At 37.2% G+C, this 25,161-nt stretch overlaps 1 protein-coding gene across 5 annotated transcripts; it reads left to right on the top strand.

Moving 5' to 3' along the window:
- Positions 1 to 847: 847 nt before the first annotated feature.
- ZNF197 (zinc finger protein 197) lies at positions 848 to 24,756 on the top strand. Of its 5 annotated transcripts, XM_077129590.1 has the most exons (7): positions 848 to 980; positions 2,927 to 2,998; positions 8,104 to 8,573; positions 11,023 to 11,182; positions 11,571 to 11,662; positions 11,942 to 12,068; positions 19,513 to 24,756. In XM_077129590.1, exons 3-7 carry the CDS (start codon positions 8,175 to 8,177, stop codon positions 21,831 to 21,833), a joined length of 3,099 nt encoding a protein of 1,032 aa, XP_076985705.1. In that variant the 5' UTR covers positions 848 to 980; positions 2,927 to 2,998; positions 8,104 to 8,174; the 3' UTR covers positions 21,834 to 24,756. The 5 variants fall into 5 exon arrangements, with proteins under 5 accessions (XP_076985705.1, XP_076985707.1, XP_076985704.1 ...); XM_077129589.1 differs by lacking the exons at positions 848 to 980; positions 2,927 to 2,998 and adding an exon at positions 3,924 to 4,266; XM_077129591.1 differs by lacking the exons at positions 848 to 980; positions 2,927 to 2,998 and adding an exon at positions 4,324 to 4,423.
- The last annotated feature ends 405 nt before the right edge of the window (positions 24,757 to 25,161 follow it).

The following is a 25,161-nucleotide window of genomic DNA, read 5'->3' as shown; positions in this document are numbered from 1 at the left end:
AAATCCTGTCTATTAGCAAAGTCCAGCCAACTTCAAAAAGTGATAGCAGCAGTTTGTGTGCCTGTCACTTGTGGTCACTTGATAAATTAAGGTGCTCATTCAGCATAAATTATAGGTCATCCTTTCTACTTTGCCTTCAATAACACTAAATTCAAGACCAGATGCTCCTGGCCAAGAGACAGCATATTTTACCAACTGTGTATAAAATTCTGAGGAACAGAGAAAGAGCCTGAATGCAAAACTAATAAAGTGAAGGCAAAGCTGGAATGAATATGCAGAGTGATTGTCAAAACATATCACAGAATCCAAGCCTAGACTATTCTAAGACAGTTTTGGAGCAGTGGTATAATTTTTCAAAAATCAAATTTATGATAATGTTATAAGAGTTATAAAGTTGGTACTATGTAGTGAAGTCATTAAGTTTCAGTAAAACCCAATGGAGAACAGAGCTTCATGAAGGAGATTCAGCTAAGATGAGTAATTGAATTCTCACTGTTTTCTGAACGGCATCCACTTTCTACTTTCTTATTGCTTATTCTACTTATCTCTCCCTGATAGATTTACAAATGTTCTGTAAGGTTTATTTCCTTCCACACTCCTTTCAATCATTGGGTTTCAGCCCTTTATGGACTGAGTAAGCTTACAAGCTTACTCTTAGAGGAAAAAGTATTTCCATATTCAGAGCATTCTCAGTATCTCTGTAACAGTGAATAAGGTCACGTACTATGTGAACGTAGTCCCACTAGTTGTTCTTAGGAGTTCTTTCCATTGTGTATTCTCTTGTTTACAATGCACGATTTCTCCTCATAATAAAGGCATTGACTCAACTTCCACTTCCAGGCAAGATGGACTGGATTTACTGAAACAACTAAAAATCAAGACAGGAATGTATGAAACAAAAGTTTCACCAGTGGTTTTCAAAGACTCTGGACACCAAGCAATGAAGGATAGTGATGCTCAAGAAACTGTACACAAACAAGGTGGGTACTATAATTGTCCCAGTTTATAGTCTAGAAGGTGTTGCAGGCAACAGCACAAGATGTGGGAACTCAGGTGGAGTCCAGAGGATTCCCTAAGTTGAGAAGAGAGAGAAGTGAGCGTTCACTTGGAAGAATACAGTACAGAAAGCTGCAAAATGAGGGGACCTGTAGAGAATCATGCCGAAGTAATCAATACAGTACTATTCTGCACGTGAGTGTGAGGAAACTTCCCAAGTATGGAGAAAAGAACCACTCCACCAAACTAGAGGGAACTGCATCGAGAGGGCAAACAGGGCCAAGAGTTTCTGTTCCCACCAGCCAGAATGAAATAACACCTTAACTAATGGGATTAAAACTCTGAATTAAGAGGCAAGAACGTTCTTGCCGCAGTAGTAGAAATAATCAGAACTTGATTCAATGCCATTGTGATCTTACCTAACAAATCTTAAAAGCCAGACCTAAGAGGATCAAACTTTCCAAGTAATTTAACTGTATCCTGCCACCACGACCCCCCACTCCCTCCTGCACCCCCATGAAGAGCCCAAGAATAATTATAGGCATACAAAAATACCCTGCCAACAATCAGGTAAAATTCAAAATGTCTGGCCTCCTGTAAAAAAATTACCAGGCATGGGCGGGCCATGGTGGTTCAGCAGGCAGAGTTCTCACCTGCCATGCCGGAGACCTGGGTTCGATTCCCGGTGCCTGCCCATGCAAGAAAAAAAGAATTGCCAGGCATAAGAACAACAGGAAAACACAGTCCATAATGAGGAAATTAATAAATGAAAACTGACCAAGAACTGATATAGATATTAGAACCATTATAAGATCCTTAAAGTTAATATAACTATCTATTACATAATCAAAAACTCAGAAGAAAGATTGAACATGTTAAGCAGAGACAATAGAAGATATAAAAAAGACCCAAACTGAACTTTAGAGATGAAAATTACTATGTCTGAGATAAAAGATACCCTAGATGGAAATGTCTGTGTAAAGATCTTACCACACTCGTTATATTAGTGTTTCTCTCCAGTATGGATTTTCTGAAGGCCAATAAGGCATGGGTTCTGATTGAAAGCTTTGCCACATGCATCACACTTATAGAATTTCTGTCCCTTCAGAACTCCCTAATGTTTAACAGGACTAGAGGACAGATCAGAATGTCCCCCAAGTTCCTTATAGTCCTCATATCTGGGTTTTGTAGGCTTTTTTTTTTTTAATCCTCACCTATTATTTCCAAGAAATCACTTTCCAAACTGCTCCCTGTACAACTGAGTGTTGTCCTCCTAACGTCTCTAAAGTACCTCCACAGGCATCTCCATCCTCCAGTCCCCCAGGAACCATCCCAGAGTCCTCTCAAATAAGCACCAGGCCAAATCTCAGAGTACAGACAAAGTGCATGACAAAACTAGATGGTACTGTTAGGTCGGGGGAATGGGGAAGGTCACCATGACTCGAGCTGTGTAAAATGTGCCGCCCCTTCTAGACATCACCTAACCCCCTTGCTTAAAAACCGCCCGCACCAGGACCCAGCCCAGCGTCAAACTCACAACTCCCTACCTTGAGTTCTGTGAGCGCTGCCCGGGAGCACAGGAATAAACTCGCTCACTCTAAGGTTTCTTGGTCTGCCTCTTCTCTCTTTCACCTTCAAAACCTTTCAGGTACCAACACTACTGAAACAAACAAACAAATAAAAACCCAATAATCACTGGGGCAGTAGGTGGTCCTTACCAGCTGATAACTCTGTGGTGACATGCTTTCAGGATATTGTTTGTTTGGGGCATTGAGTCAGTGTTCTGCAGCCTAACTGGTCAGCTTGGCTTTTCTAATTTCTTTCTTCTTCCCCAGCAGAAACACTTGTTTAGGCAAGAATGCCTTCCAGTGTCCCAAAGACTTCTGTTAGTCTAACAGTACTGTCTTCATCTTTGTTTCAACTCCCATAGAGAATACCACCTGTCTACCTGGAGATGAAGGGGAGAAGAAGAGAGCTTCCGGTTGCACGTAAAATAATTTAGGTAGGGACAGCAAGGACCAAATGGATTACTATTTCAAAATCTACCCATTCATGCTTTGAGATCCACAAAGTACTATTTTTTGATGTGGCCACTGCTTCTCACTCTTTGTTGGTTTCTCCTTCTCTCCTCAACCTCTTCTTAGCACTTATGACTACCTACCTATGTTTTATATGTATTTATTTTCTGTCTCTCCCCACTGGAAATGTATGTTCCATGAGACCAAGGACTTTACCCTTTACTTAAGACCCAAGTGCTTAGTGTCTGCTGCATGGTAGGCATTCAGTTAACCAGTGATCAAATGAATGAATAGAGGCTGAGATATTTAGCCAAGAGTTTAATGAAAGCCAGGAGAAAACATACAGAAATAAAACAGAATAATGTACCTTGCTCACTCAACAAACATTTTTCTAGAATCTAGTATGACTCCAGCTTTAGGTTAGGTGCTATGTATACATGGTATCCATACAGATATGGCCTTCTTTCCCTTGTGGAGCCTAGTTCCAGCTTTAGTTCCTATATAGGGGTATCAACTCTTTAAGTTCAAACCTAAGAGACTGAGGGCCAAAAAGAGATTTAGAGTTTCACTTTCCTTTATACAAACCTAATTTTACCCACGGTGTTGTATAACTGGAATGACCACCTCCTTCAGGGGAGACGGCATCCCCCACCTGCACATGACTTTGCAGGTTCGGTTTGATTATAGTGTCATACCAGAGTTCAGTCATCCCATCATCTTGGCAAAAGAACCACTCACAGTAGGCGAATTTGCACAGAAGTGATTTAAAACCATGTTATTATGGCAATGAAAACTGCCATAAACTCAAGAACAAACCAGAGAAGTCATCCACGAGGTCATTTAGACATGAGAGATTATTCCTTATCAATCTCAATGGAAATGCAAATTAAAACAGAGAGGTCCAATTTTCCCATAAGGCCTGGGCCACGTCATTAATGTCTGTATCCTCGCAGCCACTCAGCAGTTCCCACTAAATGTTGACCAGGATAATTCAGAGGTACATCCTGTTGGAAAACCGCCTCTCGGAATCTCCACTGGGGAAAGCAAGGAACCATAGAGATGTGGCTACCTAGAGAGTCTGTGAAGGGTTTTGGGGGGGCGAGATGAGGAGAGAAACCGGAAGACGTGGTACCGGCGGTTCGGCCATTACTCTAGGCCTCGGTTGCTCAGGTATCCTATTCCAGACTGATCTCCTGGCGTCGGGTCGCGGAGACCGCAGTCCTCCAGGCTGTAGCCGCAGCGGATGCTCCTGGTGAGTGGGCTGGGCTCGGGGCAGGTGGGCGTGCGCCGAGGGCGGGCCTGAGCTGCCTGTTACCGCGCGCTCCTCGCCAGCCTCTCCACCACGGTGATAGCCTGCAGGGTTGCTTCTCTGTTGTGTCTTGGGGGTCGACGCTTGGGCCTCAGTTTGGGTATGCGGGCAAATGGGAGAAGGGATTGAGGACAGCTTTCTGAGTTTGTGTTTGGCTACGGTCAGGTGCTGGAATCAAAAAGAACCTTTTGCCGCTCTGAGTACAGTTGCCTCAGAAGCCAGGTTTCACAACTTGGGCCTTAACACTCCTTTTCAATCTTCTCTGAGGTTAATTTAGAGTTAAAAGCTTTTGACTTCTCTGGGGCAGTGTCTCCCAGACTTCTGGGGACGGGTTTTTTTTTTTTTTTTTTCAGAATAGGCTAACGGCCGTCGTTTGGATTTGTAATGCAGTGGCATTTTAAAAACCAAACAGACTACCCATACCACCATTTCTTCAGATAACACATTTTAACACGTAAAAGGTACGAAGGCCGTGAACTCACGTATAAAGGCTTTTTCTTGTTGTTGTTGCAAAAGTTATTTTTTCTCTGCGGCTTGCCAGATTAAAGCCTTATCACGGACTACCGCTTGGAAGCCTTTGCTTTGCTTTAGAATATTTGTTTTTTGGGTTTCAGAAGTCTCTTCTTAGATGGAATTTATTCTGGCTTTTGGAATCCCCGAGTTAAGAATTTGCTCCCACCACTTAACTAGATGAGTAGCCTTGTATGAATCACTTAGCAACTGAGCCATATTTTGTTCTTATTTTAAAACTGGAGATCTTAATGCCTGCCTCAGACACTTTTTGTGACGAGCAGACAACATAACATGTTTAAGGTTTTGTTATTTTTGTTTGCAAAGTAAAAGTGAATAGAGTTCTGATAATTTACAGTAGAAAGTTCTTCAGAAATTCTTTTTTCATCATTCCCACATCAGTTATCAAGAACTGTCCAGTTTTTCTCTGTTGTTTCATCCCTACTGTTCCTTAATTCAAAACGTAATAATTTGCTTAGACTATTGCAGAAAACTAATTGGGCTTCCTGATTTCCAATTTTCCCTTATTATTTTTCCCTTATAGACTCCTGACCCCAACTCCCTTCATGCTCATAGTCAGAAAGCTCTTTCTAATTATGACACAAAACCCAGAGCTGTAAAAGAAAACAGACTGCATGGCAAAAACCACTATAAGCAAAGTAAAAAAACATAACAAACAAAATTTTGCAGCTGCCATCATAAGCAAAGGACTAATTTTCCCTAGATTTATAAAGAGTGTGTACAAATTAACCAAACAGTCCTATAAAAACATGAGCAAGATATACGAATGGTTAATAGAAGAACTATGTAAATGGTTTTTAAAAATAAACTCATTCAAAGCAACAAAAAGCTGAAAGTTAGGAAACCCAAGTGAGAAGGCCCAGCAGAACCAGTCATGTTCTGGCCACGTGACAGAGGAGTCCCACATCTCCAGGAGCTGGTCTGGTTTTTGGTGAGAAAGCATCACCTGTTGATGCCTAGATTTGGACATTTTCATGGCCTCAGAACTGTAAATTTGTAAGTTAATAAATACTTATTGTAAAAGTCTAACTAAATAAACTCATTCACTCAAAATGCAAATTAAAGATTGGCAGTTTCCAAACGTGGACAACTCTAAATTTATGAAGGAATATGAAAATAGGGGCTCTTGTACCACCAGTACTGATGAGATTGTAAATTGTAAATTGGTGTATTCCCAAAGAAAGGCTAATTGGAGTATCAGAAGTGTAAATGCACATACCTTTTGAACTCAACAATTCTGCTTCTAGGAACTTTTCCTAATATATGGCACACCCATACAAAAATATGCATCCATGGAAAGGGAGGAAGGGCAATATCTTTATGTATTAGCATGGAAAATCTCTAAGATACATTAAATAAAGGAAGGTATAGCACATTAGTCATAGTTTTCTACTGTTTGTGAAAAGGAAGTACAAAATAAAAGGATTAATTTTCTCATATATACATAAGTAGCTGGAAAGTTACATAAATTAATGAGGATACGGAAACTTTATATTATATGAATTTCATAATTTTAAATTTTGAACCAAATGAATAGATTACTGTTTTAAAAAATAACAAGAAAAATGTGAAATAAAATTTCTTTAATGAATACTCATTGCTTACTGAATACTGTCACCCTCCTTGTTCTGCCACTCTAGAGCCTTTGGAATTTGACTTCTTTTTACTTCCTCCCTCTCTTCTTACAACCTTGCCTCCAAAGTTTACTTCCTTTCTCTGGTTTGCAAAGCACATTTCTGATTGAGCTGTATGTGCTGTCACTCTACTTTTGAAAATATGGTTTCTTTTTTCTTTTTTTTTTTTGGATGGTTTTCCTGCTACTCCAATAATCTTTTTATTTTTCCTTTAAAGTCCAACCCCAAATTGCCATTTATGAATCCTTTAGATTCTTGTATGTTCTGTTAATTGTACTTACCACAATTAAACACATTGAATTTTTGTTTGTATTTCTGCCTCCCCTGCTAGGTGATAAGCAAGTTCCTTATGTGTCAGTGTGTTAGGTGAATCCATATGTTACTGATGGTGATGTAACTGTTACAACCTTAAAAGCTTAAAAACATTTGTACTCTTTGGCCTAGCAAGCTTTCTTATAGGAATTTATCAATAATCAAATGTACCAGATATTTGATAGCAAAAAGTCATTGTGGACTTAGAATAGTGGGAAATTAGAAATAATTTAAATGTCTAACAACGAGAGACTACTTAAAATATGAATGGACTTATACAGCTCTTAAAAATAATGATATAGAATACTTAATGTGTTCACAATATAATATGTGAGGAAAACAAGTTATGAAACTGTGCAGTTGGACCCAATCTTGTGTTCCAAATTAGTGTATAGAAAAAGTATTAGAAGGATATAGTCCAAGACAATAACAGAGATTGTTCTCTGGCAACTATTTTTTATATGTGATTTCTGGTTTTACAGGTTTTCTATTTTATAATCAGAAAAACATGTTATTTCTAAAGAACAAAAGAAGTGATTTCTAGAAAGCCACAAGTCTTAAGTTCTTTATAATAAATATTATATTCAAATTTATCCAAGTATTTTGAGTAATAGAAAGAAAATTTTTCAGAGAATTCAAAGTGTTGTACAGCAAAGTTGCCTTGAACTTGCACAGCAGAGCATCATAGAACTTAATTCAGCCTTTCTTTGTTAATTGAGAAGACTTTTAGGATTTTATCTTGTGTGTCAGGATTGAGATCATGATCATTTGTTGACTCTGCTGAACATAGGAAAGAGTAAAGAGTGCTAGTTTCAGGATAATATCTAATGTTGGAGTCCCTATATATACCAGGCTTCAAAACTAGACACATATTTAGACATCAAAATCTCACAACAACCGGATAAGGTAAGAATTATTATTATCCCTATTTTACGGGTTAAGAAACTAAGGCTCAGAAATGAGGTCACTTGTTGAAGTGTCAGACAGGAATAGCCAGGATACCCATTGTTAAGAGTGGTGGATAAAGGGTTTGTTGTAATTAGGTAGAAGAGATTGTGTGAGGAAAGACCACAGGAATCTCATGTGCTGTTTTCAGCATAAGTCTGGAATCTGGGTAACACTGAGTATCTGTGTTCCTGGGGCCTTGGGCAGGAGGCTTCTATCAGAGGAAGCCCTAACCTCAGCCTAGAACTCTGCTTTCAGGGACGTTCTGTTTATTATTAGGAGTCCACTGAGGTTTGGGAAGCTTGGTTATTTCTCTGGGTTAACTTTAACATTGTTTTTTTTGGGGGGGGTCTTATAGATCATGTTCTCCAAGCTCTAAGGCAGAAGTCAAGCAAGGATTAGGGGGCCTCGAGAGGAGCCTTTTCTTGAATGAAGACAATGATGAGAGAAAATTGGGCCCACAGTGCCCTGAGACAAGAAGGTCTTGTGAAAGGGAAAGATGATATCTGGAAATGGGGAACCAGCCTCCAATGGAGCAGCTCCTCTGTTTGGGAGACCTCCCACCTGCACTTTAGACAGTTACGTTACCATGAGACATCTGGGCCCCAAGAGGCTTTGGCCCGGCTCCGAGAGCTCTGTCATCGGTGGCTGAGGCCAGAAGCACGCACCAAGGCACAGATCCTGGATCTGCTGGTGTTGGAGCAGTTCTTGAGCATCCTGCCTGGGGAGATTCGGACCTGGGTGCAGCTCCATCGCCCCGGGAGTGGTGAGGAGGCTGTGGCCCTGGTGGAAGAGCTTCAGAAAGACCTCGATGGACCAGCACTAAAAGTGAGAAAGGGTGAAAGAGTAGGGTTTAGGGTGGAAGGAAGGAGAGAATTTAGGAGGGGCAGGCTGGGCTGGAGGGTGATCCTGTGATTTTCATTATCAGTTAGTAGCACATTAGCAACTCTATGATTTGGGTCTTTGGGCCCAACTCAGAATCAACCAAAGGCATTGACTCTGCTTTTTCCCTCTGGGAGAATTGAACAATGTTCTTTTTTTTTTTTTTTTTTTTTTTTTACTGTAAACAACAGACAAGTGTACAAACATTCTTGACATACAAATATTCTTGACATGGTTACAATCATTGGCTCAAAATATCATCACATAGTTGTGTATTCATCACCATGATCATTTTTTTGAACATTTGCATCTCTCCAGCAAAAGAGAAAAAACTCATGCATGCCATACCCCATCCCCCCTTCATTGACCACTAATATTTCAATCTACTCAATTTATTTTAATCTTTGTTCCCCCTATTATTTGTTTGTTTCTTATCCATATTTTTTACTCATCTGTCCATACCATAGATAAAAGGAGTATCAGACACAAGGTTTTCACAATTACACAGTCATATTGTGAAAGCTATATCATTATACAATCATCTTCAAGAAACATGGCCACTGGAACACAGCTCTGCAGTTTCATTACTTCCCTCTAGCCACTCTAATACACCATAAACTAAAAGGGATATCTATATAATGTGTATAAATAACTTCCAGGATAACCTTTCAACTCTGTTTGAAATCTCTCAGCCACTGAAACTTCATTTTATCTCATTTCTCTCTTCCCCCTTTTGGTCAAGGTTTTCTCAATCCCTTGATGCCAAGTCCCAGCTTATTCTAGGAATTCTATTCCATGTTGCCAGGGAGGTTTACATCCCTGGGAGTCATGTCACACATAGAGATGGGGAGGGCAGTGAGTTCGCGTGCCATGTCAGCTGAGGGAAAGAGAGGCCACATCCGAGCAACAAAAGAGGTTCTCTGGGGGTGAATCTGAGGCCTAATTTTAAGTAGTCTTAGCCTGTCCTTTGCTAGGATAAGTTTGATAGGGACAAACCCCAAGATTGAGGGCTCAGCCTATTGATTTGGTTTTCTCCACTGCTTGCGAGAATATCAGGAATTCTCCAAATGGGGAAGTTGAATTTTTTCCCCTTTCTCCCCATTCCCCCAAGGGGACCCTGCAAATACCTCTTTATTCACTGTTCATATCACTCTGGGATTCATTGGGACATCACACTAACCTGGACAAACCAACAAAATCTCATGTCCTATTTGAGGTTCCATGTACTTATGGTGTTCAATTAAACTGTCCATATACATTAAATTAGGAAATGCACTAGTCAGAATATAAATTCTGTACCAAATAAACATTACTCCCTTTAGTCTCACACAGAGGTTGAAGTTTTAAAATATAAATGACCATCTGTTTTCAACACCCTGCTGTATTGACATTCCTTTGTTCTTCTTCTGGGTGTTCTTGCTAATACTAAGTTTAATTCAAGAATGTGAAGAACACGATATTTGTAAGTGTTGCCCTAAATGGAAGCATATGTATTGTTTGTATAAATCCTTTTAGAATGATGATGTAGGCCCTGAGTATAAAAGGCAGTGTCATAGCAAGAATAAAGAATTCCAGATCTGGCAAAACCTCCCCTTGTGGCTGGGTGCCCCTGCTGGAAATTCTGGGTGCCAGGGAACTGGGTTGAGATACTTGCTTCTGATATGACTTTATATCCTTGACCATTAAATTGGGATTTTAATATAGCCTCTAGTGTGTCTATGTGATTCTTTCTGTCAGTCCGTTGACCACTAGAAAAACTTACATGCATAAAGTGTTCTATATAAGTCTGAATCATAACTTAAAACTTTGGCATGGCACCAAGGATAGGCTTAATTGTTTGTCTTATTTATGAAAATGAAAAAATTTAGAGCTATATATTTCATTATAAGTCACTAATCTGTCCTCCAAATTTGAGAGAGAAGAAAACTAAAGCTGAAAACAATTAAGTGAATTGTCTTAAGTCAGACGTCTACCTCACAGCAAAACCAAAAGTCTAGGCTCCTACTCTAGTGTTCCTTTCCTAGGAAGGAAAGGGTAAAGGGAAAAATAAGTAGAAAGTAAATCTTAAAAAGAGATGTAATTGAACTTAAGTCTGAATCTAATCCCATCCTCTTAATTACTTCTCATTACTTCTCATTCCCTCCTTAATCCACTCTGCAGTCTGCCTTCTGTCCCAAACATTCTGTTCAGTGTCCTCTGGGAGAAATCACTAGAGTCATAAGAATGGGGCTGGAGGGCAGCTCCACTGTTTTTAAGGCAAAGCTTTAATGCTGTTTCCATGCTCCATACTCAAGGAACATTTCTGGATTGTGGGCAGAAAAAGGGCTAAGGTGGTTAGATGAGTCGATTTTCTGAAAGTACAAAAGCAAGGTAATTTTGTCATGTTTGTTTCTAGGTTCCAGTCCTTGCCAAGAACCGGGACACTCTCCAGGAGAGGATAAGTTCTCCAGGAACAGTACTTCCTCCTGCATCTATTGGCAGCCACATATCCATTGAATCTTGTCCGAATCCTCTTACTGACCCAGTGGTGTTCAACCTCCAGGATCTTCAGCATGGTACTTAAGTGGTCCTGGTTTTAGATTTTCTTAGGACCCTTCCTTTGGTTCATTTCCTTTCTCCCAGGGAATTGCTTCCTTTCCTTCTATCCTGTGCAGGGATCCCTCATAGTACCAAGCTCTTTTCTCCTGTTTCTACTCTTCATTTCTTTGCCATTTTCTGGCTCTCTTTGCCTTTTTATCCGTTCTTATTACTACTCTTTGTATTGTTCCAGCCTTGCACATGGGGGTCACAGAGAAAATGTTAATAGGTCATTTTTAAAGCCATCATTGCCTCAGTCTGAGAGTTCAGAGTCTTCTTGAATTCCTTGTTTGTAGGGGATATTGGGCTTGGGGTGGTAGGTAGGAACAGTAATAATCTCACATGCAGCTTTTTCTCCTTCCTCAGATCCTCCTGCCCCTGAAGCTTCTGCCCTTTCCCAGGAAGAAAACCCAAGAAATCAATTAATGGCACTCATGCTTCTAACAGCCCAGCCCCAGGTTTGCATCCTCTTTCTTTCCTGAGGCCCTATCTGTGCTACCTAATTGTGGCTGAAGTGCCTTCTCTCATCCTAATGCTTTGGTGTCTAGTTAGTTCCCGTCTCTAAATCGTAGTCCGTGCTACTGGATGACAGACATACATGGGGTCTTCTTAAATCTTCTTGATGTTCACTGCCCACTTCATTGCCTTAGACTATATCCTTTCCCCAGAAGTGAAGGGAACCCTTCAACAAGGGAGCTCCTGGGCAAGGGTAAGCTCATACACACCTGTTATTTCAGGAGTTGGTGATGTTTGAAGAGGTATCAGTATGCTTCACTTCAGAGGAATGGGAATGTCTGGGCCCAATTCAGAGGGCCTTGTACTGGGATGTGATGCTGGAGAATTATGGAAATGTGACCTCCTTAGGTAAGGACCCTTTCTTCCCATAATTCTAATCTTTATTTCACCAGCTTTTGTTTACTTTTTTATTATAAAAGTAACATATACTTATTTTGGAAAACAAAATTGGAAGGAAGAAACAGCTTTCTTAACCTCACTATTTGCAGACAAGTGTCAGCATTTTGACATTTCTGTCTTTTTCTATGCATTTGAGGTTTTTTTTACATTGTTCAAAATAAATGTATATAAAATAATATTTATACAGTTTTATAGCAGTGTCCTCACAGTCATATAATTACAAAATCTTTACAGTTATCTATTTTGGCTACATAATTTGTTCTATAATTCAGTTAGCCATTTCCTTATTTTGGATAATTGTGGTAGCAATCATCTCTGTGCCTAAGGCTTATCTTTATTTCTCATTATTTTTTAGAAGTAGAATTAGTAAAGCCCAAGTGTTTGAATGAATGGTTTTAAGGATCTTGCTTTATACTGCCACATTGCTTTCCATAATTATACCTTTCCTCTTTGCTCTTAACCAGCAGTGCCTAAGATTGCTTCTTTTTCTCCACCCTCATTATACTAATTTTGCTACTAAGTAAGAAAAATAGTATAGTATCTATTTGTTCTCAAGTGAATTTCTTTTCATGAGGAATTAAATAAAAGTAGCATACCTGTAAAGTTTTTATTAGCCATCCATGCTCCCAACAAGCTTTGAATAGCTATTGTCTGGTGGTATCTGTGGGAATAATGTGGTTCTGCCCTTAAGTAGTATACCGTGGTTTGGGAAATGAACATAGAAAGAATAAACAAAAGGCAGAATAAAAGAATTGCTACAACAGTGGCATAAGCCTGGTGTGATGGACATGCAGAAATTAAACAAGTTCCATTCCTGGGAATTAGGAAAGGCCAAAAAGAGGGTAGCCTTTGAGCTGGAACTTGAAGGAAAGCGTGAGATTTTCTTGGGAGAAATAAACATTACAAACTGAGGAATCAGCTACAAGATTTAATTTTGACTGAAACAGATTTATAACATCACTTTAAATGGCTGCATAGTTTTCCATTGTCTATGTATCATGCTTTATATTGATAATTTTATCATCTTAAGTATCTCTGTTCAAGAACATTACATGCCATTCCATTTGTTCAGTACTGGCATTGTGAATTTCAGCATGTTTTCAGATCACATTCATCTAGATCCTGAATATTTCTACTTAGGTTTATTCTTAGGAATTGGAGTCTTTCCTGATGTTTTCTAATTGACTATTGTTACATATATGAAATTATTGATTTTTAAGTTAATTTTGTACCCAGCAACCTTACTAAATTATTTTCTTGTCCATAGTACTTTATACTGTATATTTTTATACTTTTGAGAAAATATCCTTTAAGGAAATTCTCACGAGTGGTGACGATGGGTCATATATTCTGTAGGTTTTATATTTTCATATGTAATACTAGTTTGCTTTGTATCAAGAGGTACCATTTTACAGTCCTATGAAAATAGCACAAAGAGGCCCATTTCCCCTGTAAGTGCTTTTATATCTTTGCTAGGTAGATGAAGAATACTGTTTCTTTCTTTTGTTTTGTGCTTCTTTAATTATTAATGTGGTTCCGATCTTTCCACATATTTTTCAGTTATTTTCCTCCTATTCATATTCTTCCTATGTTTTGCTGTTGGAAAACTTACTATTTCTTTTATATATTGGAACCATTAACTATTTTGTCAGGTGTTGCATGTTTTTCCCATTTCTTTGCCTTTCAACATCATTTATCCTTATTTTTTTAGCTTCAGAAAATTTTAAAGTCATATGTAGTCATACATCAAGTATTTTCATTTATGGTATTCCCATCATCTTCCCCATAATTTTTTTTTTAACCACTTTTATTTTCCTTGGATACTTCTATTGTTTCTTTCTTTTTTTTTTTTTACTTTTAAGGTTCAACCCATCTAAAATTTAACTTGATATACAGAATGCATAGGCATTCAGTTTGTTTGCTTTTGAACCCACATGGCTTTCAGTACTTCTAATGCTGTTTACTAAATAATCATCTTTTCTAAGAAATTTTTAGTATGAATTACTAGTCAGTTTGTTAATTTTAAGAAAAATAGTTAACCTAGATCCATTTCTCATCCTATATGACAAAATAAACTGCAGGTGGGTCTAAGAGTTAAACTTAAACAAAAAAGTGGAAGTACTTATTTATTCTATCTATTTAAGGAAACAAAAGTTTGAACCGACTTTAATAGATAAAACATACTCTAACTCTAGTATTGTTGCAGCTTTGGCCAGACAGGTGCCCGGATGTTTATGCCCTTTGATGTGGTCATTCTTATCTGAAGGAAATAGTTCAGAAAGAATGAAAATAAGTAATATATTTAAAAATAGTCCCAAGTAACTCTTTACAGTGGTTTAAAGTTTAACACAAACAAATTCCCCAAGATAGAAAGTACTGAGCAGACCATGCTGTTTTGACCTGGTGTATATTGTGACACTTAAATATGACAACTCCATGGGCTTAATTTCTGTACATTGATGAACTATTTCGTAGAAAAGCAGCTCCCAGATACCTTGCACACATTGCATGGATGTGTCTTCTATATGTTCATTTAAGAGACTGGAGTAGAATTTGAATGGAAGTATTCAAGAAATATTTAGTACCTCCCATAATAAGCTTAGTCATGTTTTAAAATCCATTCAAGTTGGGGAGGTAGGCATTTATGTTGTTATTTACAATATAGTGTGGTAAATACTATAATAAAAGTATGCTCAAGGTGAAGTGGGAGCCTATAAGAGCCTGCTATGGTGGAAAGACAGGGAGAGTGGCAGTAGGAGGGTGGGTGGGACAGGGAAAGATTTAACTGTACTCTGCCACCTAGCTCTAGGCAACCACTAATCTGCTTCCTGTCTGTGTAGATTTGCCTGTTCCGGACAGTTCATATAAATGAAATCATGAGATAGGGGGATCTTTTATGACTGGCTTGTTTCGCTTAGCTTAGTCTTTTCAAGGTTCATCCATGTTGTAGCATGAATTAGTACTTCATTCTTTTTATTGCTGAATAATATCACATTGTATAGATATACCACAGTTTATCCATTTATCAGTTGATGGACATTTGGTTTGCGTCAGCTTTTTTTTGGCTATTCTGAATAATGCTACTATGAACATTCTTGTACAAGTTTCTGTGTGGACATATGTCTCATTTCCCTTGGCAGTATACTTAGAAATGGAATTTCCAGGTCATGTTATAACTTTTTGAGGAACTGCCAGGCTTTTTTCCAAAAAGGCTACTACATTTTAAACTCCCATCAGTGTGTATGAGGGTTCTGATTTCTCCTCATCCTTACCTACACTTGTGATTATTTGTCTGAATATAATTACCAGCCTGGTTAGTCTGTAATGGTATTTCGTTGTGGTTTTGATTTACATTTCTCTGATGGCTAATATTGTTGAGCAAATTCACATGTGCTTATTAGCCATCCTCTTTGGAAAAATGTCTGTTCAGATTCTTTGCCTATATTCTGCTTGGGTTATTTGTCTTTTTATTATTGAGTAGCAGGAATTTTTCATATATTCTAGGTGCAAATCCCTTATCAAATTTTTGAGTTGCATTTATTTTCTCATATTCTCTGGGTTGCCTTTTCAGTTTCTTGATGGTGTCCTTTGAAGCATGAAAGTTTTTAATTTTGATGATCAATTTCTCTGTTTTTTTCTTTCATTACTTGTACTTCTGGTGCCTTATCCAAGAAACCAAGATCAAGAAAATTTGTACCTGTGCTTTCTTGTAAGAGTTTTGTAGTTTTAGCACATACATTAAGGTTTTGATACACTTTGAGTTTTTTTTTTTTGTATCTAGTATGTTGTAGGGTCCAGTTTCATTCTTTTGCATGTGGATATTCAGTTGTCCCAGTACCATTTGTTGAAAAGATTATTCTTTTCTCATTGAATTACCTCCTTTTGACCATTAATTGTGAAGGTTTATTTCTGGGCTCTTAATTCTATTTCATTCATCTGTATGCCTATCCCTGTATCAGTATTACACTGCCCTTATTTCTGTAGCTTTAAAATCCAGTAAGCATAAGTCCTCCAACTTTTGCTTTTTCAAGATTCTTTATCTATTCTGGGTCTCTTGAATTTTTATATGAACTGTGGGATCAGCTTGCATTATTTCTGTGGATCAAATTGGGGACTGTAGCCATCAACAATACTAAGTCTTCCAGTCCATGAGCATAAGATTTTCCTCATTTATTTAGATCTTTAATTTCTTTCACAGTGTTTTATAGTTTTCAGAGTATGAGTTTTGTACTTTTATTTTGTTAATTTTATTCCTAAGTATCTTATTCTTTTTTATGCTAATGTGAAGGTAATTGTTTTCTTAATTTCATTTTCAGATTGTTCATTGCTAGTTTATAGAAATACAGTTGATTTTTGTATTTTGATCTTGCATCTTGCAGCCTTGCTGATTTCATTTATTAGTTCTATTATTTTTTTAGTGGATTCCTGAGAATTTTGTCTATATAAGATCATGTCATCTACAAATTGAGATTGTTTTATTTTTTTCCTTTCTAATTTGGATGCCTTATATTTCTTTTTTTGATTAATTTTGTTGGCTAAAACCTAGAAGCAGTAAGAATAGTTATCCTTTTCTCGTTCCTTAACGTGGGAAAGAATTAACTTTTCACTATTAAATATAACGTCAGCTGTGGGTTTTTTTTGTTTTTTTTTTTAAATTACATGGGCAGGCGCCGGGAATCGAACCTGGGTCCTCGGCAATGGCAGGCAAGCATTCTTACCTGCTGAGCCACTGTGGCTCACCCTTTTTTTTTTTTTCAGCTGTGGGTTTTTGAGATGCCTTTTATGTGGTTGGGGAAGTTTTCTTCTATTACTAGTTTGTTGAGTGTTTTTATTGTGAAGGGGTGTTGGATTTTTATCAAATGCTTTTTTTAGCCTCTGTTGAGATGATCATGTAGTTTTTATCCTTCAGTCTATTGATATGATGTATTACATTAATTGGTTTTCAGATGTTAGACAAACCTTGCATTCCTGAGATAAATCACACTTGATTATGGTGTATGATTCTTTTTATATATTGTGGATTTTGGTTTGCTAATGTTTTGTGGGGATTTTTTGAACTACTCACAAGATACATTGGTCTGTAGTTTTATTTTGTGTGTGTGATTTCCTTTTCGAGTAATGTTATAGTAATACTGACCTCAGAATGAGTTGGGAAATATTTCCTTATCTTCTGTGGGGTTTTTTTTCTAAGTTTGAGAATTAATTGATATTAATTCTTCTTTAAATGTTTCAAAGCACTCTCCACTGAAGCCATTTAAACTTTGGCTTTTTATTTGTGAGTAGTTTTTTGGTTACTAATTCAGCCTCTTTCTTTGTTAAAGATCTGTTCAGATTTTCTACTTCTTTGTCAGTTTCAGTAGTTTGTGTTTTTCTAGGATTTGCTCATTTCATCTAAGATGTCTAATTTATTGGCATACCATTGTTTCTTGTATCCCTTATAATCTTTTATTAATGTTGGTAGTTATATCCAGACGGATGTGTAGGGAGTTGGGAAGACAGAAAAGGACATGGATAATTATAGAGAAGCAAGCTAAAAGATGACATGTCTGGATAGTTGCAAGTAGTTCACCATAGCTAGTACCTAAGAGCATAAGAGGTACTGATAAGTGGAGATGCCAGGGTAAATGCAGACAATGGGTGAGGGTTATATTGGTCATGTGTATTTTATTCTGTAGGCAATGATGAGCCATTGATTTCAGCAGGTGAGTGACATGATCACATTTACCTGTCAGAAAGATAATTGTCAATAGAGTGTGCATGGATTAGAGTAAGGGAAAGGATCAAAGGTGGCAAAGCCTTCTGTTTCTTGCAGAACTTCATTAAAAATTGTAACCAGCCCCTTCAATCATTCTGACATTTTTCTACCAAGTCCCCTAAAGCTATGTAAGTACATGGGCAGTCTGAGTCCTACAGTAAAACCAGCTGATTAACTACTGATACAAGTGTTGCTAATCTCTTAGCCATTTTCCACCTCAACTCAAACAGTTCTAACAGTATTAGATTCCAGTTTCAGGGAAGACAAGTTTACTTCTTTTGAGCTTGCTTAATAATATAAATAAAAAGAGTCCTCTTCTCCAGCATCTGTGTGTCAGATGTCATGGTGGGACATTTATGTCCTGCTTGAATTGTGAAACTACTGTGACACTGAAACTGGAGTACCTTTATTGAATCGATAAAGGCCACATGCCCATCCCAGCACCCAGGTGGAATAGGGTACTGTGATTGCAGTGCTTCCAAAGTCCCATGGAGAGGGGCAGTTGAGATCAGATATGAGGGCCTGATTAAGAATGTCTATAGGTCAAGTTAATATTTATTGGATGCTTTCCATCCCCACCCTCTCATATACTTAAGGAAATTTATAATGAAATAAAATAGGTACATTCCTTTCCTAGGAATGTGTATTTAGGTAGAAGAAAAATGCTTTTATACTCAAATATAAGATAATGTTCCTGTTTTTCAGGTAGCATTACTTATTATGTAATTTGTGGAAATAGTTCATAATTTTTCTCACCTTTGTGTTGTTTGAAAGTAAATTTCAAAAATATTTTCATAAAATATTAATTTCACATAATTTTAAAACATAGTTTAAAAATACTTAAAAACATAAGAGTTAGAAAGGGACTTTGGAGATTAACTAGTTCAGCTTCATCATTGTACAGATGTTTTCTATGCTTTTTAAATCTGTCTCTTTTTCCTTTTTATTCTATATTTCTTCTCATCTTTTATGTCTAATTAAGTGAAGTAGTCTAACCCATACCTCGTGTTTTCATGAAATGAATTTTTATATTTCCATTTCTCAAGTTTAAATGGAATAGCGGGAGTGAATACACATTATAATAACTAAGTTATGTTTTAATGGATTTTTTTTCTATAGGTTAATTGCTTTCAGTTAATTAAAAAGTGCTCATGCACTTGACTTTTCAAAAATTAAAAATTGCCTTTCAAAATCTTTAGGTGTAGCTTCCCTCTTTTAGAATTCCTGTCTTCCTGACACAGAGTAAAGAAAAAGTTCTTTCTATGCCAACTAGTCCTTTCTATTCCATCCAACTTCCTGAGCCTCAGGTCTGAACCCACCTACATAAGGCCCCATGATCTCTCTGGTTCTTTCTTGCATCTGTTTTCTCAATATCATTTGTATTTTTCTGTCGGTTTCCTCAAGATACAGAGCTTAGAAATGTCTTAGAGTGAATTCTGTGTTTATCAATTTACAATATCCTGTCACTGTAGCATTCTGCTTTGTACCATCATTTAATGAAAACTTTCTCCTTTTGCCTCTCAAAATGCCAAACCCTTTTTGTATGCATATACATACAAGAATGTTTTAAAGTCATTTGAAGATCTTCTCACAAATACAGGGACTTAGTAACATTTACATTTTAATTCCTTTTACCAGAATGGGAGACCATGACCGAGAATGAGGAGGTGTCATCAAAGCCTGGCATTTTGCTAAGAGCCAACTCCCATAAAGGAACATCCAAAAGGCTTCAAGGAGGTGTTCCCCAGGTTCATGACTTTGAGGAAGAGTGTGAATGGCAAGTATTGGCAAGTCAGTGGGAAAATGAAACTGGGGTGAGAGTAAATACAGGGAAGAAAGGTTCCCTGTGTGAAAGAGACAAGAAGAAAAGAACTCCACCAGAAAAACGAGACCAGAAGTGGAAGGAACTTGGAGAAAGCTTAACTTTAAGTTCAATTCTTTCTGAAAGTTTAATAAGTACTGAAGGAAAGAAGTTTTATAAATGTGATCTCTGTTGTAAACATTTCAATAAAATTTCTCATCTTATAAATCATCGGAGAATCCACACTGGTGAAAAACCTCATAAATGTAAGGAGTGTGGAAAAGGTTTTATTCGGCGTTCAAGCCTTTTAATGCATTTACGGAACCATTCTGGGGAGAAGCCTTATAAATGTAGTGAATGTGGGAAGGCATTCTCTCAAAGTGCTTACCTCTTAAATCATCAGAGAATCCACACTGGGGAGAAACCTTACAAATGTAAAGAGTGTGGCAAGGGTTTCTATAGACACTCAGGCCTTATTATACATTTAAGGCGCCATTCTGGGGAGAGACCTTATAAATGTAATGAATGTGGAAAAGTTTTCTCTCAGAATGCTTACCTCATTGACCATCAGAGGCTTCACAAGGGTGAAGAACCTTATAAATGTAACAAGTGCCAGAAAGCTTTCATACTGAAAAAGAGCCTCATTTTACATCAGAGAATCCACTCTGGGGAAAAACCTTATAAATGTGATGAATGTGGAAAAACCTTCGCTCAGACCACTTACCTTGTTGACCATCAGCGACTCCACAGTGCAGAGAACCCATACAAATGTAAAGAATGTGGAAAAGTTTTCATTCGGAATAAAAGCCTCCTCTTACACCAGAGAGTCCACACAGAAAAGAAAACCTATGGTTGTAAGAAGTGTGGGAAGATCTTCAGTTCTAAATCAAACCTCATTGACCATAAGAGGATGCACAGCAGAGAGAAACCTTATAAATGTACTGAATGTGGGAAAGCCTTCACTCAAAGTGCTTACCTTTTTGACCATCAGAGACTTCACAATGGGGAGAAACCCTACGAATGTAATGAATGTGGGAAAGTTTTCATTCTGAAGAAAAGCCTCATTTTACACCAGAGATTCCACACTGGAGAGAATCTCTATGAATGTAAAGACTGTGGCAAGGCCTTTGGTTCTAACAGAAATCTTATTGACCATGAGCGACTCCACAATGGGGAGAAGCCCTATGAATGTCGAGAGTGTGGAAAAACCTTCATTATGAGCAAAAGTTTCATGGTCCATCAGAAACTCCATACACAGGAGAAAGCCTACAAATGTGAGGATTGTGGGAAGGCTTTCAGTTATAATTCAAGCTTGCTTGTACATCGGAGAATCCACACTGGGGAAAAGCCTTTTGAATGTAGTGAGTGTGGGAGAGCTTTCAGTTCTAATAGAAACCTCATTGAACATAAGAGAATCCACAGTGGTGAGAAACCGTATGAGTGTAATGAGTGTGGCAAATGCTTCATTCTGAAAAAAAGCCTCATTGGACATCAGAGGATTCACACAAGGGAAAAATCTTATAAATGCAGTGACTGCGGGAAAGTTTTCAGTTACCGTTCAAACCTTATAGCCCATCAAAGAATCCACACTGGTGAGAAGCCTTATGCATGTAATGAGTGTGGAAAAGGCTTTACTTACAACAGAAATCTTATTGAACATCAAAGAATTCACAGTGGGGAAAAAACCTACGAATGTCACATATGTAGAAAAGTCCTTACCTCTAGTAGAAATCTTATGCTTCATCAAAGAATCCACACTGGAGAGAAACCTTATAAATGTAATGAATGTGGAAAAGACTTTAGTCAGAATAAAAACCTTGTTGTACATCAGAGAATGCACACTGGGGAAAAACCTTATGAGTGTGAGAAATGTAGAAAATCCTTTACTTCTAAGAGGAATTTAGTTGGCCACCAGAGAATCCACACGGGAGAAAAACCCTATGGGTGTAATGATTGTAGTAAAGTTTTTAGGCAAAGGAAAAACCTTACTGTACATCAGAAAATTCATACAGATGAAAAACCTTATGAGTGTGATGAGTCTGAGAAAGAATTCTCTCAGACCTCAAATGTTCATCTTCAGCAAAAACTCCATACCTTGGAGGAATTCTCCTGGCTACAAAATAGCAATGAATCCAAGCTAGAGATTCAGAAAATCTAGTGTCATAAGTTAAATAGAATCCCTGCCTACTTAAGTAACTGTTGGAGGAATGGTAATGAATGGTTCTCATAAGGAAAAATATCATGATTGACCCATTTACAGACAAGTGACTTTGCATATGAAAGTAAGTTAATTAAGACTTTCAAGTCTACAAAAACATAAACCAAATTCTAGTTAAAGAATACTGTGTTCTGTACCATTTGTTTTGACCTTGGAATGGGACTTTGAAGCAGTTGAGGACTCTGAAGAATCTGGGTTTATGTCTTGTGTAATGATGTAGATATAAATGATAGTAAAAATACTTTGTATTATAAAGTGGACATTGGTTCTGAAAATGTGCGTATAGCTCTGAGCATTTTAAAGATAGCATCATTGCTGTAGAATGTTTATATAGATATTATGATCCAGACATGTCAGACATAGAATTAGGTGGGCAACAGTCTGCTGTTTGTGGACAACCTAAGAAGAACACTGAGTTTAAAATCAAAAGACCTAAGTTTGGGTCCTGGCTCTTTCTCTTACTAGCTATGTTGTGTTGTTGAGTCATCCTCTAAGCTTCAGTTTTCCCTGTCAGTCAAATGTTAACATAATGCCTACCTCACAGGGTTGTTGTGAGGATTAAATGAAAGGATTTTTGTGAAAGTTCCTTGTGAAATCATTCAGTTGTCAATAAAATTGGATAAAAGAGGTATGATCAAAGTCTAGAACATGAACAGTATAAATGGCATAATGTAAATTTGTTTATCAATTCTGAATATTAGAATGAAAGAGCTCCCTGAACCTCAAAAGCTATTCATTTTTAGAGTGAATAAAAGGGTATATGGTGGATAGCTAACTTTGGAATTCAGTACATTTAAGAATAATTTTTAAAATACAGCTTTAAAATTGCATAATGGAGTTAATAGATAATGTACCTAATTTGTTTGTATGGGAAAAAAAACAGGGTTATTAGAAAAAAATATATGTCCAGCCATTATCATCGATATCAAGGAAAACTTATTTTGTAACCTTCAAATTTGACAGATGTAGAGTGTCAAAATGGAAAGATGGTTCTACTTGCTTTCCTTATTCATCGGAGAAAATTCATGGATCCAGCTGATGATCCTTGCCGTCATTCTCAATTCTTATCAATATTTCATCACTGCCGTCATAGGATAGCTTATTACTCAAAAAACACCATTCTTTCCCAGGATTATGGGCACTTAGTGTTCGTTACCCTCTACCAACCAATCATTCATTCAGTCTGTGCCCCTGGTAAATTTCTTGATTCAGTTCATCCTATGTTCTTGAGCTTATATTGGTAATTTTATGTAGTAATTTTCAAAACTATACAATTATGCAGCTGGATTATAAATAGCTAATATTATCAAGGATTGTGTTTTCTAATACACAGCACTTAGTGATGTGTGGGTTATAAGTTTTAAATGTATTAATAGTTCTTCATTAGACTGTAAGTTACCCAAGAATGAATGCTGTAAAGGCCACGAGGTTTCAAATCTGGTTATGAATCAAATTCCGCCACTTTCCTTGGACAAATCTCTTCACTTTTTTGGAGCCTCAATTGCCTCATCTGTTAAATGGTAATAATATCTACCTCACAGAGTTGTTATGAGGTAGTAAATATGAAGATGTTTTATGAGGAGAAAAACACCATACAGAAGTTTAGCAGTTCCCCATTTCAAGCTGTCCTAGGCATCTGGCCCTCAGGTGGAAAATTTCATAGCTTGGCTGTGAAAGAGCCAAGCCCTGAATCCTACAGAAAGACAAATGTGAGTAATAAAAAGAACAAAAGTAGGGAATGCTTGAGTAGTCAGTATCTGCAAGTTTCCAACATCTTCTGGATTCCAGTATCTAAATCCAGAAATGACTAAAGTCAGAAAGAAACCAGGACATAAAGCCAAAAAGACTCTGAGTGATAACTGTTTAAATTGACTAGTATTTGTAGCCTTTGGAAAACATGACTGTGCTAAGCAGGAAAGGGAAGATTTAGAGGTGACAATTGGCTACTTGCATGCATATACTAGGAAGTCCCTTAAACTCTCTGAATACAGTTAGATTGTTCCCTTGGGTTGTGAGCCTCATAAGGGTGGGCATGTGTAGATAACCACATGTTGATGAGAACAGTCAATGTTGTGAGGGATTTGGAGGCTCCTGGATTGTGTATGTGGCATATAGGAAAATGTTCAAATATCCAAACTTGAGGTTATATAATTACAAAGGGAAAATGTACCTTAACAAAGGATAAAGTTGGCATTAATGTGACAAAATGTAATATTTCTAAGACAACCCATATAATGGGCCTCATGATATAATAAATGTTTAATTTGAATATAATCGAGATTTTTTGACTTAATTAACAGTTTACAAGAAATACAGGGGTCAGAAAAACAAGATAAATGACACTATGAGAAACAGACAAATCCAGAATGTGAGACAGTGTATAAGAAAACTGCCTGGACTCTTAAAAAAATTCAGTATCATGATGAAAATATAGGAAGGGAGGCAATAATTGTTGAACCTGGATGAAGATACTGGTAGTTCATTATAAATCTGTTCTCTGCTTTTGTGAATGTATGAAATTTTCAAGAATTAAAAGTTTAAAAAGTGAGTGAACAGGGATGTTTTTAAAAGATACTAAAGAACCATGAGATACGTAGAACCAGAAGTAGACCCATACAAATAATGCCCGGTTGAATCTGACAGAGGCACAGAAGCAATTCAGTGGAGGATGGAAGACATTTTGACAAATGCTGCTGGAGCAAATGGAAATATATATATGTATATATATGGATCATGGATTTAAATGTAAATGTAAACTGTTCAGCTTTTTAGGAAAAAAAAAATCTTCAGGATCTAGAACTAAGTGAAGATTTCTTAGACTTGACATCAAAAGCATGATCCATAAAAGAAAAAAAATGATAAATTGAACCTCATCAAAATTAAAATATTTTTCTCCATGAAAAGACAAATTACAAACAGGGAGAAAATATATTTGCAAGTCACATATCCAACAAAGGATTTGTATCTAGAACATATAAAGAACTCTCAAAACTAAAAAATCCAATTAGAAAATGATCAAAAGGCAAAAATAGACATTTCACCAAAATACACATAGCAAACAAGCTCATGAAAAGATGTACAACATCATTAGCCATTAGGGAAATGGAAATTAAAATCACAATGAGATATTACTACACACCTATCAGAATGGCTAAAATAACAATTGGTGATAACACCAAATGCTGATGAGGATGTGGATAAACTGTACATACATTTTTGGGGGAATGTAAAATAGTATGGCCACCCTGGGAAATAGTTTGGCAGTTTC

Source organism: Tamandua tetradactyla, chromosome 15, assembly GCF_023851605.1.
Source record: "Tamandua tetradactyla isolate mTamTet1 chromosome 15, mTamTet1.pri, whole genome shotgun sequence".
Classification (NCBI taxonomy): domain Eukaryota; kingdom Metazoa; phylum Chordata; class Mammalia; order Pilosa; family Myrmecophagidae; genus Tamandua; species Tamandua tetradactyla.
The sequence above is the reverse complement of the archived record's forward strand: the minus strand, read 5'-3'. Positions and strand labels throughout refer to the sequence as shown.

What these genes read in the sequence shown, in the direction of transcription:
- ZNF197 (XM_077129590.1), top strand. Translation starts at nt 8,175, where the DNA reads ATGAAGACAATGATGAGAGAAAATTGGGCCCACAGTGCCCTGAGACAA. An exon ending in CCTCCAGGATCTTCAGCATG is followed by an intron (nt 11,183 to 11,570) that starts GTACTTAAGTGG and finishes CTCCTTCCTCAG; the next exon opens with ATCCTCCTGCCCCTGAAGCT. An exon ending in TTCTAACAGCCCAGCCCCAG is followed by an intron (nt 11,663 to 11,941) that starts GTTTGCATCCTC and finishes CTGTTATTTCAG; the next exon opens with GAGTTGGTGATGTTTGAAGA.